This window comes from Dendronephthya gigantea, unplaced genomic scaffold (genome assembly GCF_004324835.1).
Source record: "Dendronephthya gigantea isolate DGI-Jeju-01 unplaced genomic scaffold, DenGig_1.0 000023F, whole genome shotgun sequence".
NCBI lineage: Eukaryota > Metazoa > Cnidaria > Anthozoa > Malacalcyonacea > Nephtheidae > Dendronephthya > Dendronephthya gigantea.
The window spans coordinates 1,969,663-1,986,723 of NW_021163033.1; the positions used below are offsets into that span (position 1 = coordinate 1,969,663).

General features: G+C 39.9%; 2 protein-coding genes across 2 annotated transcripts; both read left to right on the top strand.

The window, feature by feature from the left end:
• The first annotated feature begins 118 nt into the window (after positions 1–118).
• Positions 119–5,653, top strand: LOC114522733 (neurogenic locus notch homolog protein 1-like). Its single transcript, XM_028543475.1, has 6 exons — positions 119–545; positions 927–1,120; positions 3,674–3,910; positions 4,101–4,349; positions 4,498–4,717; positions 5,331–5,653. Exons 1-6 carry the CDS (start codon positions 215–217, stop codon positions 5,651–5,653), a joined length of 1,554 nt encoding a protein of 517 aa, XP_028399276.1. The 5' UTR covers positions 119–214.
• Positions 5,654–5,970: 317 nt separating this feature from the next.
• On the top strand, positions 5,971–13,890 carry LOC114522523. Its single transcript, XM_028543229.1, has 4 exons — positions 5,971–7,489; positions 8,109–12,126; positions 12,357–12,977; positions 13,198–13,890. The coding sequence occupies exons 1-4, from the start codon at positions 6,261–6,263 to the stop codon at positions 13,579–13,581; spliced, it is 6,252 nt and encodes a 2,083-aa protein (XP_028399030.1). The 5' UTR covers positions 5,971–6,260; the 3' UTR covers positions 13,582–13,890.
• The last annotated feature ends 3,171 nt before the right edge of the window (positions 13,891–17,061 follow it).

Here is a 17,061-nt window from a genome sequence, read left to right on the forward strand (position 1 = left end):
TAATCGAGAAATTGTTTTGAAATTTTCAAATTTATAAAAAACTCACCTCGACCAGGGTTAGAATTTCACTGTAACCTCGCTCATGCAATTAATCTTTGCATAGGTATACCTAAAAAGACAATTTATATGTTCTTAATGCTTTCATTCCACGATCACAAAAGTCACCTAGTTGAAATTCAAATCATTCATTATCAGTTAAGATAAAAGCATCACAATGAGGCTGATTTGGGTGTGGATGGTGATTCTGGTTGTCCCACAGGTATCAACCATTTTCTGGAGCCGGAGACGTAGACGAAGTCCATCCCCACGAAACTGTGAACCTGGGCCTTGGCGTAGATGGAGCTCGTGTACCCACAGGTGTGGCAATGCTGGCATGCAGACTCGTACAAGGGGCAAAGATGTGACTGAATGTTGCGGGGGAAGCTGTCATGAAACGTTCAGCGAAAGCCAACCATGCAACAGGAACGCGTGTCGTAATGGGGGAAAACCAGTTTACGGTCGGTGCGAGTGTAAGAGGGGGTGGAAAGGGACATGCTGTGAGACATGTAGGTTGCTTAAAGTTTTATAGCCACAAAATTAGCGCCAAAATTAGAGATCATAAAAACATTGCATGGGCAAAACCCCTAGCTGAAATTCCTGATGATCACATATCTATTATCAAGCATTAAAAAAAATATATCGCTGTTGTAATTACAACATTAGATTACACTACACAACAACCAGCAACACCCAAAGAAAGAATATCTTACTTAAATCCACACATCTCTATAGGAAACTTTTTAATAGTAGCTAACTGAAATGCAATTGTAACAAAAGTAACATATGAGCACTTCTTCGTGCTTTGGAAGAAAGCAAGTGTTTCGGAAGAAATTTCCTGATCCTCGCTTTTCAATCAGATTAATCATGTATCTTTTTCAATGTTTTAGATGACCACCTTTGCCAACCAAATCCATGTCAGCACGATTGTGACCAGTGCAGAGACGATAGTTGCGTAGGCGATTATACATGTAGCTGTTATTCATGTTACACAAAAGTTGGCACTAGATGTGAGCTACGACAGTGCCGTATTGGAAGTAGATGCTACAGCTACGGTAGGGTAAACCCCTCGAATCCGTGTCAGGTAATATTCAATTTTGAATTTTTGCATATTTTTAAGGACGGCCAAAAAATTCAAAAAGATTCAAATGTGTGTGGCGGTTAACACAAATAACTAAATGGGATTGGTAAAAAACCTAGCCGAGTACTATTGCATAGCGCGAAGGGAAAAATCGTCTCTTTTTCACGCATAAATTGATAAAACATTTAGAGATACCGTTTTCTTATATTTTTTACTAAATCATTAGAATACTTCCCCTTGACAACTCCCTAAGGCCAGTTGTTCAAACCTGGGTTAGCGCTTACCCCAAGTTGAATTCATTGTTTTAGTTTGAGTGTTCTGAAACATTGTTCGATTTCAAACCTGCATGAATTGAATTTTATTTAATTTATTTTTATAATAATAATAAATATTTCTGGCAAAGGATAGTCAACTTTGTAAAAATACGATTAAAAAAATGATGTAAAGATTTGCCTTAACCCAGGGTTAGGCTAACCGGCTTTTGAACAACCGGCCCCTGATGATATTTGATTCGGGCTCCGCTGTAAAAGCCCAGCAACAAAAAAGACAATAGCATGCAAGAGGTCGTTTTCAATTTAAAGGTTATAGAACCCTAAAAGTAGTGCTTTTTTGTCTATGTGCCAAAATTGAAGGTCTTATTCAGCAAATTTTCATAAATGCTATATCTTTAAGCTTTTTCACAAACTTTGGAATTTCAAATTTAAACAAACAACAGAATTTTATTTCTTAACACAACAAACTTGCATGACAAGGTGATTTTCCAAACTTATCTAATCGAGTTTGTCATGCATAACAGCCGCTAAACTGTCGATATGTTAGCGATTCTTCGCACCGGGTTGACCATAGGCGGCCCAGAACTGATCTCACTGACTTCGCGCTACGCTCATGTTGTCTGAACAGTCTTATATTATGACAAGGTAGGCAACTCTCACGCCAAGTAAGCTAAAAACGCACGACGGTTGACCCAAACACTTTCACAAAACCGCAAATATTTCATAAAAATATGGCGAATAAGAAAAAAAAAGTACAACACATTAAACTTGAATAATTTTACTACATTTATACTATATTTTTAGCATTCAAATGTATTCCTATGCATGTATAAAACGTGAATGTTTTTTGGGTTTCTGTCAAATATATTTTAAAACCTATGCTGGGGACACCTTGCCTATACCTTCGTCATATTTTTAAATTGAGAATAGAAAGCTGATTGGCTGTCGTTTAAAAAGAGCCAATCAGCTTTCTATTCTCAATTTAAAAATATGACGAAGGTATAGGCAAGGTGTCCCCAGCATAGGTTTTGAAATATATTTGCCAGAAACCATAAAAACATTCACGTTTTATACATGCATAGGAACACATTTGAATGCTAAAAATATAGTATAAATGTAGTAAAATTATTCAAGTTTAATGTGTTGTACTTTTTTTTTCTTATTCGCCATATTTTTATGAAATATTTGCGGTTTTGTGAAAGTGTTTGGGTCAACCGTCGTGCGTTTTTAGCTTATTTGGCGTGAGAGTTGCCTACCTTGTCATTATATAAAACTGTTCAGACAACATAAGCGTCGCGCGAGGTCAGTGAGATCAGTTCTGGGCCGCCTATGGGTTGACAGGTTCCAACGCCAACAGGTCACGTTTTATGGATCAAATAAAAAGATATTTATCATCGTTCGGTTTATTCGTAATTTTGTTCGCGATTGTATTATATGTTGAAGAAAAAATGGTTTGAACCTGACTCGTATACTCCGACGCTATATGTAAACAATTTGTCTCAAAATCCGTACAACAATTTTTGACCGAAAAAATTGTAGCTTATTTAGTAGCTACGTCCAATGAAATTTTACGAAGTTCATTTCCAAAGGAAACACATTTCTATTTTATCTTTCTACTGTGCGTATATCTCAATACATATATAATAAATTCTATATCAACACGGTCATAGCGTTGTTTCTTAAGCCTGGTGCTTACGGATGAACTTAGCACGCACACATGCATGTCACTCTTGACAATTGTCGCCTACACATTTTCCTAGTCTGAGTTGCAAGAATGTCATAAATATCCCAAATACTTCCCCCCAGACTAGGAGCATGTGTAGGCGACAATTGTCACGAGCGACATGTGTGCGTGCTAAGTTCGCCAGTAAGCACCAGGCTTTAAAAACACTGGCGCACACTGGAGATATACGCTCAGAAAATTTCATGCGTGCCCTTCGGCGTAAGGAGCTCAAAATGAAAAAGTCGAAATGTGAAGAGAGGATTGGGACCCTAACCCTAGTCCTCTCTCCACATTTCAACCTTTTGGGTATCCTTAAAAGATTTTGCCAAGCAGACAGCTTTCGTTCAAATTTCAAATTGCAACGATGATCTATTCCTGACAGATCCTTTTATCTTATGCGGCCCTAATAAAAGGCTCGAATTTGAGACAAAGGTATACCAGCTAATATTAGAATATAAAATCTTTGTGACAAGTTACTTAACATCAATATAGTTCAGCACAGTTTAATTTTCTGTTTCAAAGCAATGTTTATCCCAATGTTTCTCTAATTCATTAAACAAGGATTGCCAAAGCAGCCAGAAGACCCGTTGGACAAACAACAATGCACTATCGTGTAGTGATGGCAACTTGTGTACGAAAAATGATCGCTGCGTGAACGGCGTGTGTGTAGGAACTCCATTCACGTGCAGATCATGTGAAAGCTGTGATGGAACTGGATGTGTGATTAATCCGGGTTACTGTGTGATTGATGGAATATGTTACACAAATGGGAATCTTCGCCCTGGGAACCCATGTCAGGTTAGCAAGTAGTGTTTGTGTGGGTTTTGAAAAATCAAATCAGTGAAGTCGTTAGGAGATAGTTATGTAATAATGTAAAAAAAATGAAATGAGTATGATAAATCACTCCTGTAGTTTCCTGAAATTAATTCTAGTTACGTGTTGCAATCTGCAAACAATCATTAGTAGTAACAAACATGTTCACTCCTAGCAATGCAACGATAACTACCAAACGAAATGGTCAGAAGCAGACAGCACCTGCAGCGATAACAACGAGAAGACGAGGGATGATAGCTGTGTGAAGGGAGTATGCAAAGGCGAACCGTATTCGTGTCTTCCATGCGAAGATCACCACAACGACGTGTGCAGATTAAAGTCTGGGAACTGTTCCATTAAGTTGAACGATGATGTATACGCGTGCTATCGTGCCAATACGACGAAACCTGGAAACTTATGTCAGGTAAAGAATTTTTGCCAATTAAATTAAAGTAAGGCAAAGCAATGACAGGATGAATTCGTTCAGGTCATAGTGCTACTTTCACTAGTGTTGTGTTGACTAGTCCAAGAAATATAGGTCAACAAGGCCCCACTTTTATTGTCTTTTGAAGTGGTGTAACCCGGATATAACGACGTCGGCATGGACTAAAAGAAACGGTACGACCTGCGACGACGGAGAGATGTGCACAAGATCCGACAAATGTCGAAATGGTCAATGTGGAGGAATCAGTTTTCAATGCACCTCACCATGTCAATACTGCGACGGAAATGGTTGCAGTTTACACCCAGGATTTGGATATGTGGCAGGAAATTGTACTTGTAAAATAGCAGGTGGGTGAATACAGAATTTATCTATGCTATCAATTTGCTGCGTAGAACACCTCGAGTTTTCTCTGGATAATTTCCTTTTATGTTTCGGCGAAATGAGTATATCGATAAAGAGAAACATTTGTTGGACATCCGACGAAAATAGTGGTTAAATATCGCTAATTTAGTTTTTGGAAAAAACTGGATACTGGGTCGTAACTAGCGCGATAATTCAAAAGGGGAGGGGGGATTCAAATATTCAGTCACACCCAATGGATATCTTTTGAAGGCGTAATTGCAGAAAAGAATCAGATGGGAGGAATATAACCGACTAGAAAAATAGATTTTTTCTTAAGGCCCTGTTACACGGTGCAATTTTTCTTGCAATTTGCAATACAATTCTTCTTTGGTGAGGCTGAATTGGTGAGGCTGAGAGTGCTAGCTCGATAAGGATGACCTCTACAACGCAAAGTCCTGGCTAGCATAATTTCGAAAAGTTCAGTTTTGCGATAATTTTTTTTCAGTTGTACAGACACGTTTAGTTCAAAAATCGTAGACTGGTAATCTTTTTCTCCCAACTGAAGACTTCTTGTTTACGAAATAAAATCATATTCGAACTTACATTTAATTGCAACAGGTAAAGACTACAGTCATCAACAAATAAACCCAAACAATGAGTGCCAATGGTGTGATTTGTACCACAATGCTTCCAAAAGACGCTCTGTGTGGACTAACATACCTTCGATCTCTTGTAACGATAACAACGCGTGTACCAAAAACGATTTTTGTTACAACGGCAGGTGTGTAGGGGATTCATACAGTTGTAACTCATCATACCCACAATCCAGCTGTATACAGCGTTCTGAGTGTATGGGTAACGGCTCATGTAAGGATATAATGAGAAACAAAGGAACAATATGCGACTCAGCTGAGGATAAATGTGATCAACCTGAAAGGTAAAAGGTAAAATTCGCTTATTAAAAAAATGTAGGTGCAACTCCTAAGATTGTTTTTCCTGGTGTGTGATATTTTTCCAATGTGGAAAAAAGAAAATACCGTTGTCCAGGGTTGTTTTTTTAAATATGAACCAACAAGGAAATACAGTATCAATCTATGTTGCCCAAAGGTATACAAACTAAAAAATAGCTTCCATGTTTGTCAAGCTGGACGAACCAGAAAAAATGCCTCCTAGCTATGTTTTCAAAGGATGAATAAATGAAAAAAAATTATATCTTTTAATCCCTACAGATGCGATGGTGTGTTGGGAACTTGTCCGCTACGGATCATCGACAATATAACAATTTACTCCGGTCAGATTGCTTTAACACTTTCCAAATTTCTAACTTCTGTCTCCTACCAGTCAAAAACCGATGTGCTATATCTCAAACTGAATGGTTTCTCAGTCACCTGTGGCGCTCTTGATATAAAATGGTCTTTATTGAAAAGCAAAGATAGCTGCGCCCTCGGAAAAAACCAAAGTAGCCTATCTAACACAATCAACCACGTTTTAAAAGAGGTAACCTTGATAAACGGTGAGACGTACAAGGTTGTGGCACAAGCTTACGATATGCGTGGACAGGCTGGGTTACCTGTGTGCAGCAACGATGTTACGATAGATACTAGTAAACCGAGCGAAGGATGGATCCGCGATGGCCTAGGATCTAAAGACGTTCAATTCGAATCAAATAAAACAATCAGTGCAAACTGGGGAGGGTTCAAAGCAAGTCATGGTATTGGAAAATACCAAGTGGCAGTTTATAACAACACCAATCTCCTCCAGTCGTTTACTAACGTTAACCTAGCTGTATCTTTTAGTAAGACCTTTTCAGTGATCACAGACGGTGATAGAATTACTACGAAAGTAAGGGCATTCACAAAAGCTGGGCTATATTCTGAAGTTTCCAGCAATGGCATCACGATCGATACCTCCAGACCTATTCCCGGAAATGCTTTTGACGGATATTCGAATGATCTCAAATATTCTAACTGGACTAAGACCTACAATGCCAGCTGGACACCATTCACGGATGCTCACACACCTATCGTGGAGTACAAATTGGGTGTTAAGAAGAAAGATGGCGGGTTGATTGGATCAGGATTAGCAACGAAAGGACTACAACGTTCCGGTAGCATATCGGACTTACAACTCGCCTCTGGAAACGAATACTGCGCCATTGTTGAAGGGGTGAATGCTGCGGGACTCAGTTCCCAAGCCACTTCTGATTGCCTTCTCATAGACCACGATGCACCGCAACCTGGCACGGTCAACGACGGGACTTCGGGGGATATCGACCACCAATCGGGAGACGACGTATTTCACGCAAACTGGTATGGATTCAGCGACGGACAGAAGGGAAGCGGAATTGGGGAATATAAATACAGGCTGGTGGAGGAAAACGACAGAGGAGTTATTACTCAGTGGTCCTCTTCTGATCTTCAAACAAAAGCTACCATTACTGGATTAAGCCTTGTAAATGGCAAAACGTATTACATTGCAGTGCGTGCTGTTGATAAAGTTGGAAACTATGTTGAAATAAAATCAGACGGTGTTTCTATCGATACGAGTCACCCGGTTTATACAGGTAATATTAGTGTTCAGGGCGAGATAGCCCAAAAGAATGGAGAGACGATTGTTTATATTAGAAGCAACGAGTCAGTGACGTTATCCTGGCCCCAGTTTGTAGACCAACATAGCGGGATGCTTAAGTATCAGTGGTCAATGGTCGAAAGGGATGAGAAAGCTGCATCGTGGAAAGATGTTCCTGGAGTTAGATTGGATACAAGTGCAATCATAAGGTAAGGTCTACACTCAAACGTACGAAGCTAGGTCGGCCTGTCGCCCCTTCGCTGGGTCGATATATCATATCCAGCTTGAGTTTAGCCATTCAGACTAGTAGCAGTAGAGGAACTTCACTGTCAAGAAAGGTTCATATGAGTGGAACATGTACAATATACAATTAGTGGCGTAACTAGAACAATATTATGAACATTCATATATCCAGTTCTGCCCTACGGATTTCTTTTGTAAGCGCAATAGCTTACCATGGGAATCCGTCGGGCGGAACTGAATATATGAATATTCACCCCCCCCCCCCCAAATTATCGTTTTAGTTACGCCCCTTTTACGCCCCAATCCAAAATATCAAGGACTTCCCGGGATAACATTACAAGCAACTGAAAATCAGTATTTAGACTAGCATGACCAACAGGCAACGAGAGAGGTGGAAAACGACGAAAAGGAACGTTTCACACCAGACTTCCTTCGACTAGTTTTGACTATTTCATATTCAAGAAACTAACTACAAATGCGAATATTTCCCGTTGTTTTCAAAAGCCTAAAAAATCCAAAGCTATAACAAAATTAGAGACCGTTTTCCAATCCAACATGCTATATTTTTGCAATATCTCACTTTAGCTCGCTGTCACTAACAAACAACAAAGAATATCAACTTACAATACGCGGAATAAATAACGCCGGCCTTCACGCTGACATAAAATCACCCATTATTATGCCCATGAGCCAAGCCAGCGATCTTGGTACAGTCTCGGATGGCAAGGACCCGACGACTGACATCGACTACCAAACGAACACCTCTGAGGTTCATGCGACGTGGAAAGGCTTTGAGACATCCAGCGTGAAAATACGAGCGTACTTTTACGCAGTCGGCAGCTGCGTCAAAGGAAATTACCACGTGACCAATAACCAGTTTATACCAGTTAGTCCAGCTACTGCTACCTCACTTGAGATTCAAGGATTAAACCTGATCAATGGTCAACGATATTGCGTGAAAATCAAAGCGGAAAATTTGGCTGGGGTCTTAACAGAAGCTGTCTCTTCAGACGGATTTATTGTAGATGTGACCCCCCCTGATCTGACACGCGCGATGGTATTGGACGGTAGTGGACATGATGACATCGATTACCAATCAAGCACGGGGGAGTTGTCAGCAACGTGGAGGGAAATTCGAGACTACGACTCAGGCATACACCATTTCGAAGTAGCAATTAGCCGAAATCGGATTGGCGTACCGGATTTGACGTCATTCAAAGACGTAGACCGCAATATGTCGGCAAGTATAGCTGGATTGAGTCTGAACAATGACGTGTATTACATCATAGTCTGCGCTATAAATAATGCAGGGTTGAAGTCATGTCTGGCCTCCGACGGCGTCCTCATCGATCCAACCCCTTCAACTTCTGGCGTGGTGTATGATGGGATACTGGAACCGGATGTACGCTATCAGTCGTCGACAACAAAGATAAGCGCGAACTGGGAACGAGTCTGGGATTTAGAGAGCAGAGTGGAGCGATTCGAATGGGGAATTGAGGAAGAATACAAAAGGCCTCTATCAGACTTTGTTAATGTTGGACTCCAAACACATGTTACAAGTAGCAAGATGTTGTCTTTAAAACATGGACAAAACTACACGGTTGTATTGCGTGTATATAACAGAGCAGGTGGCATGCGAGAACTGATATCAAATGGAATCACTATTGATACCACTCCCCCCTTACCGAGTACCATTACTTTGGGATCTTATTGGCGTTTCAACAAGGAGACGAGAACTTACTATTCATCCACAACTGCTGGCATATACGTGACTTGGGAGGACTTCAAAGAACACGAAAGTGAAATTTGGTACTACAAGTGGGCAATAGGGACATCAAACTGTGGCAGCCAGCTTCAACCACTTATCAATATCGGCTTGTCCACGCGTGCAAACACGACCGGAAGTGAGTTAAACTTCCGGCCTGGGGTTCCTTATTACGTCACAGTCGTTGCGCGAAACCGTGCAGACCTTGCGTCGCGTGCTTGTTCGTCACCACTCCTGTTTGATTACACTCAACCTACTGCTGGTAGTATCCGGATAACTTCAAGTAATGGGGCTGAGAAAAGCGATTTCAGTTCTACTGAAGACCCTCCCCATGTTAGTTGGTCCGATTTTGAGGACTTGGAAAGTGGCATAGAAAAATATGAGATCTCTATTTTACAATCGGATACGGAAATTTACACTTTCAATTCTAGTGGCCCAATGGTCAATGTTTCCCTCGGTAATTTGGCACCAGGGTCAGGATATTCGATAGCCATTAAAGCCATTAATTATGCAGGACTTCAAACCACTGTTTCTTCAAAATCATTCATTATTGATGACACTCCGCCATATTACACTGGCCGCGCACCTAAACGACACTTTCAGTCCGATCTAACTTCAGTCAAAGCAACGTGGAAACATTTTTCAGACAACGAAAGCCTTATAGAATTCTACGAAGTCGGTCTTGGGACACGACCACATAGAGACGACATTCATGAATTTACCAGAACTGGTTTGTGTACTGATATAAAGTTTGCCGGTTTGAATCTAACAGATGATTCAACATATTTTATCACTGTGACGGCCCACAATACAGCAAAGCTCAGAAGTTCGCTGATTCTAGAAGAAATAGAAATCGATCAAACATCGCCAACTGGGAAAAACAGTAGCGTTAGAGACGGTCTTTCTGGGTACGATATCGATTTCATGTCTCTAAACGACTCGGTTTCGGCAACTTGGGAAAACATTGAAGAAAAACAAAGCATGATAAATATGTTCGAATATTGTGTTGGCACCACTCCATACAATTGTCTCGTAAAACCATTCACTCAAATCGGCCTTAACAAATCATTCGTATGCGAAGATTGTGAAATAAACGCAAGCAGGAAAGTTTTCGCAAGAGTTCGTGCAACGAATAGTGTAGGATTGTCTGCTGTCTTTGTTTCTGATGGCGTGACCGTAGACCTCAGCCCACCTGACATAGGCCGTGTTTTCGATGGAGAAAAGACTAGAAGCCCAGACATAGAGAAGGTTGATCGTGATTGGTTGCCGACCATTACGTGGTTTGGAGCACAGGACATTGAAAGTGGCGTTCGAGAGTGTGAATGGGTCATCCAAAAGCGCATTGGTAACGAGATCGCAACTGTTTATGTAAAAGCACTTGATCAAGCAAACATAACGTATGACGTACGGCATACAGATGCCGCTCCACTACGATTAGATACAAATGCCTCTTATATCAACGTAATCCAATGTTCGAATAATGCTGGTATGTTTAGCTACCAACATTCCAATGGATGGTCGCTTGTCAACCAATGGCCAATGACGTCAGATGTTTTCGATGGACTTGGACCACATGATTTAGAATTTGACGTCATCGGCGACACTCTTGGTGCATCATGGGGCACATTTTACGGGGATTCGAAAGACCCGGTCATTGGATACGAGTGGGCTGTGGGAACTTCTGACGCATCGGATAACATCATGGTTTTCACAGAGGTTGGATTAGTCACCAGGGCTTCAATATTACTGCCTAACAGCGACATCGATCTGGACACAGGGGTGAAGTATTACGTCACTGTCCGCGCTACGACATTGAGCGGAAGGACTAGTAACAAATCTTCAAACGGATTTATCGTGGATACGACCGCACCAACGGCCGGTGTGGTTAATGTGGCACACAAAATTTTAAAACAGGCCACGAATGAGGTAGATTATACGCTAACATGGAGTGGCTTCGGCGATTTAGAAACAGGTATCAAAAAGTTTGAATTCTGTCTTGGCTATATCGAGAATGCTTGCTCGACCGCCTTGACCAGCGCTGGTTCAGACCAACAAGGGACTGTGCAAGGGTTTACCCCGGCTGATCTAGCCACGCCATTCTACGGTATTGTGAAGGCAACCAACAATGCTGGCTTGATAACTATTGTCAGTTCGGATGCGATCAAAATTGACTTCACCCCTCCCATTGCTGGGACTGTCATTGACGGGTTGGACGAAGACCTGGACAGTATTGCGGTCAATTCTGCCCTGATTAGCACATGGTCCGCGTTTTCCGATCCAGAGACTGGTATCGAAAGATGTACGCTGACTGTCATTGGAAAGGACAACAAAGGTGAATTCTCTGTTTTGAGAATGGATGTAAACGCAAGTGGATCTATAACTCACAAATTTAACATAGTCCTAGGATTACAATATCTATCGAGTATAGAATGCAGAAATCCTGACGGCTTTAAGACTTCTGCAGAGTCTGATGGTATATTTTGTGACGGAACTGCTCCGATTGTGGGCTCAATATACCACATGACCGACCAAAACCAAACTTCGGACAGTCTTTACCAATCCTCGACAAACACCCTTGAAGTGTACTGGAACCCAGGCAACGATCCTGAAAGTGGCATTAAGGAGTATTTGGTGGCCGTGGGTTCTGGAGTCTACCGCAACGATGTGCGTGAGTTCTTTACGGTGGGCAAGGCTACTGAAGTTAAAATTGCGAATCTATCGATGAACTCTGGAACAACGTATTACGTCACACTGGAAGTAGTGAACAATGCAGGCTTGAAGTCACGTGCTTCGTCAAATGGTATTGGGGTGGACACAACAGCGCCAATTATAACTAAGGTACGTATTGACAAGTCCGAGTAGAAAACATTGATGATCCAATCGGTATAAAACAAAGAGGAATCTAATGCAACGTACATTACCCGACAACGACAACTAGGTTGAGAGGCCTTGAGAGGACAATGTTTACACATTATGAGAACGGCGGCAACTGGGCGTATGAATCGACTTGTCTTGTGATCTTGTTACATTTGTTTTACTAAAATATTTTTCAACATATATTCCTACAGGTTGAACTTCAATCATCTCATACAGCACTAAACCATATCGGACCAGGTGATTACCTAACCGGAAAATGGAACATTTACGATGATGAAAGTGATATAGACTTTACAGAATTCTGCATTGGTACAACCAAGGGTGGTTGTCAAGTAGCAGATCTGAAACGTGTCCCTAGCAACCGTATGAGTGTCACATGTTTCGAATGCAAGATAAAACACAAGCATACCTATTTCATGACGATACGAGTCTGGAACACGGCGGGACTATTCAATTTGGCCCACACAGAAGGGGTGACCGTAGATTTAACCCCACCAACATCCGGTATAATTTCAATAAAACCTAACTATATACCATGCTTAGGAAACTGCAGTCTGAGCGCAACATTTAAAGGGTTCCTTGATAACGAAAGTGGAATGGAAAATTGCAATTTAAGAATAAAAGCAGCCGGCGGGGAAAGTTTTATTCCAGCACATGTCACAGGCAGTACGAATCATATCTTGGCCTCTAATCTGACACTCAGACATGGGGAAAAATACAAGCTTGCATTCATTTGTACAAATAATCTTGGTGAAAGAAGCAGAGAAGTCGATTCTCAGGAAGTAAACATTGACAACAGCCCACCAGAAAAGGTACGTTTTTATATATAGCGTGTTATATAAGCACGTGTTTAAGGCAGCAAAACTGGTGTGTTGTTACGTAAGAAATCGCTGGTTGTATAGGGACTGTTTAGGATAGTTTGGCAGAGGATAGGAGGGGAGAGGCGGGGATTTACAACCTCTTTTTTTCAGCGTCGGCTGACCTTCATATATTAATTAAACATTTCAGATTTTTTTGTATGTTCTATTTCAGGGATTGGTTATCATCAGTCCTGATCCAAACCACGACAAACGACGTCAGCATACCGGATGCCACTTCCTTAACACGACACTGCGTGTTTTCTGGACGGGTTTCCATGACGAAGAATCCGATATTGCTGGATTTAGCGTCGCCATTGGGCGAGCCCCACTAAGATATGACGTCCTGCCTTTCCGAGACTTCAACATCAACTTTGAGGCTAATTTTGAGTTAACTGAAGATCATGGTCTGTCCAAAGGTGACACGATATTCGTTACAGTAGAGGCAACAAACAAAGCAGGACTTACAACCAAAGTTTCGTCACCAGCCACCCGACTTCTATCTGATAAGGATAGTACCTTACTTAACGAAGGAGATTTCCAATGTGTAAATGTTTGAATGGAATTATAGCAACTCGCATTTATGCCTTTTTTTCTGAAGTTTTTTCATAATCAAATACACTACAAGCATGTTGGTTAATCATTGATAAATATAAGTAAACTTTCTGTCCTAATGCATTTTATAGTTACGCTGGCTGAGATAGGTTGACATCGTCAGTATAAAGATAGTACCTCACTTAATGAAGGAGATTTTCAGTGTATTGAGCGTTTTAAAGAAATGATAGTTTTCTTTTTTGTTGTAGAGAAATGGTAATTTTTATAGACATTGTAAGTATTTCGAACATAAGAAAGACACTAGAGACATATCGGTGAGAGATGTTCCTAACTCTTTCTATAGAGTACAGATATAAATAATTTTCTTATCTGAATGCCTTCCATTTCATGGTAAATAATACTAAACTAGAAATAAAATTCATATATCCAGTACAATGTTATGCTGTCATATTTGCAGAGTATTTGCATGAACCCACATAGCAGCGTCTGTGATTACTTTTGTAAGCAATATTAATGTGTGTATAGATTAAGGAAATGACCAAATACATTATAAATTGAGAAGGAAAATAATAGCTATTCAATCTGCCATCCAGCAATTAATGCGGGCACAAATTACCGCAAAGGAGCCCCATTATTTGCCTGTTAAAAATTAAATGCTAGTCTTATTATTATTATCTATCGATATTCCTCGTAAAGAGGGAGCGCTTTCAATACGAAACTGGATATGAGGTGTGAAATGCAGGCGTTTCAACCATAAAGCGTGAGAGTTAGTAATTTGGAGCGTTGTCAACAGCAAAGAATATGCAACGTCTAAAGCCTGGTTTCCGTTATATTGGACCAATTGCATAACAGACCAACTTTTGATTCAGGCGACAAAAAGAGAATTTCCGAGAAGAACATACTATTAAACTGTGTAACAAAGGTATACAAAAATTGCCTACTTGGCATGGCTATATTTTCCGTACTACATGCGTTTTGCAGCCAAACTTGGCAATGATACTAATTTCAGTATGCTCTTTTTAGCTGTTGTGATTTTGTCCCTTTTTGTTACCAAGATCACAAGTTGGTCTATTATGAAAGTGGCTCATTGTCGTGAACTAGTCTTTTTCACAGATGAAAAATAGTCCGGTTGTAAATTTGTCATTGATGGCAGATGTTGTTCACATAAAAATTCCACTTCCATAAAAAAAATTGAATATTTGGCACCTGCCCTCACCCCACCCCCTCTTCCAATTTCATCTCACATTTAGGGTAACTAAATCGTCAATAGGATGATATGCCCTACCCTTTTTCAAATAGAGGTCACAATTTCTAACTGTATATGTTAACCTAAATATGTTGTTTCAGAAGTCATTTTAAAAACTGACTATATATATTATTTAACCTGGGGTTAGCAAATATTTAGGCTTGAATAACTCGCCTAAACTGTTAAATTGCAACTTCTAATTAATTAGTATGTATTATAGCATGTAATGTAATCATAGTATGCAAGTTGAAATTGAAAACTAGCTTCCTACCCCCTTGGCATCAACAATTAAAATGACTACCTCAGCTAGAAAGTAGACTTTTTGTGAGAAAGAATAGGATATAAATGGTCAGTAGGCTATATACATTATGCTTTGTACAAGTGATGTTAAATGTTTAGATCAATTGCAAATGATTCTGCACCTTTCTCTATCAAAGCTCTATCAACCGTCATGCCATTTTATTTATCAGCACTGACTTAATCTGAGATCTCAAACCTTTTTCAACAATAATGTTTGTTTTTCTTACTTGCAATACCATCGCAAGATAATTCACCAGTTCAGCATTTACCTCTATCTCGTTGTTAGGAGCACCAATTTGAGGTCCAATACTATTTTCTGTAATGTCTGAAATCAGAAAAAATTAAGAGCTTGCAATTTGCTGAATGAAAGTTTAAGGCATCATCACAGTAACAGTCTAGTTTTAAAATAAACACAACTTATTGGCATTCAGGTATTTTAGGAATCATACAATATATATAATGTTTTATAGTACTCCTGTACATAGTATTTAATGCAGCCTGTGATTATTTGACAACACAGAAAAATCTTCTCCATGTAAGCTATGCCTATGGTACTGCAAGGACCGAATATTGCCTTCCTTCATCCCCAGGGATGGGTTAGGAACACTGATAGTCTTGTCTATAAATTATTACAACAATATCATAGATGTTTGCAAACATAAAATTATACAATCATTGAAACCCAACTTTAAAATACTACATCACAAGAAAGAGTCTGGCCAAACACATTCACAGCATGCTCGAGATTATCAGACTAAATTCATTTTTACTAGTCATGCTAAATATTTGTAATTTTGTTTTCATTGACCACAATAATAAATATAATTGTCACAACTCTCCACTTTCGAGTAAAATTCTTAGCATATTGAACTGTCAGATTTGAAAGAGCCAAAGTAGACCTAATGCAATCCCTTTTAATAATGGGGTAAACGTCTAGATATTTTTCACACTCAGCACTCAGCAGGCCATAATTATGTATTGGGATATAGATAATAGTTTATGTGACATTTTACTGTGCGATATTGACCAATAACAACATACTTCCTCAATATGTCACAATTACAACAACAAAATACTAAAATGTACTGTAATACGATACTTGAAAGACATATAGGCTGACCTGTTATTCTGCTTTCCTTTTCGCCCGGTTTCGCCAATATTCTCAGGACAATTCCGTCATTTGAACTTTGTGAGATTGCCGGCGCTGAGCGGTCAATATTTGTGTTTTGTGTATAAAATCTCTTCAAATTGTGAATTGTCAGGGGAAAGCGAATGTGATCGCTTAAAGCGATCACAAAGGACATAGCCATATGCATACACCACTAACACCAGGGGCCAGTGCGTCATAGGCATTGAGGTCATAGGTCATGGCCAGCTGATCTGGGTGTAAAAATCAACCAATCAGAAGCCAGATCTTCGACAAAACTAAATGTTCATTTCCTTGATTGCATATGACTTCGACACATTTAGAATTTAAATTTTTCACCCTTTATACTATTACTTGGAAGAATAAGGACAAATAACACCAGGCAAATGATAACACCAGGCAAATGAGATGCTTTATGACGTCTTGATCTCAGATTAGCTGGAGGTCGTTCGTTCCAGGCCATGCATGCGACTTTAGGGTGTTAATAAAAACACTAAAAAAACCCTTCTCTTTGTCTGAGTTTGTCAGGCCGGAGTTTTATCAGGAGAGTCAGACCGGTTAGTATTATCGGAAGAGAGTATTATCATACTAATATATTATTGAATTATTTCAGTGTGGTTGATAAGGAAAAACTGAAGTTTGATAAACCTTCATAACATGTGAGAACCGAATTTTAATTTTAAACAATGCTTTTTTCGCTCGCAATTGGCCTGAGGTCATAACGTGATTATGACGTCATAGCATGAAAAAAAGTATATCCTATGTTTTGACGTCACTCGTAGGACATGACG

Excerpts from the sequence above, each read along its gene's own strand:
- LOC114522733 (XM_028543475.1), top strand. The coding sequence starts at position 215 with ATGAGGCTGATTTGGGTGTGGATGGTGATTCTGGTTGTCCCACAGGTA. Across the intron at positions 3,911-4,100 it reads GCCCTGGGAACCCATGTCAG|CAATGCAACGATAACTACCA; the intron begins GTTAGCAAGTAG and ends GTTCACTCCTAG. Across the intron at positions 4,718-5,330 it reads TTGTACTTGTAAAATAGCAG|GTAAAGACTACAGTCATCAA; the intron begins GTGGGTGAATAC and ends TAATTGCAACAG.
- LOC114522523 (XM_028543229.1), top strand. The coding sequence starts at position 6,261 with ATGCGTGGACAGGCTGGGTTACCTGTGTGCAGCAACGATGTTACGATA. Across the intron at positions 7,490-8,108 it reads GATACAAGTGCAATCATAAG|CTCGCTGTCACTAACAAACA; the intron begins GTAAGGTCTACA and ends ATCTCACTTTAG. Across the intron at positions 12,127-12,356 it reads CAGCGCCAATTATAACTAAG|GTTGAACTTCAATCATCTCA; the intron begins GTACGTATTGAC and ends ATATTCCTACAG.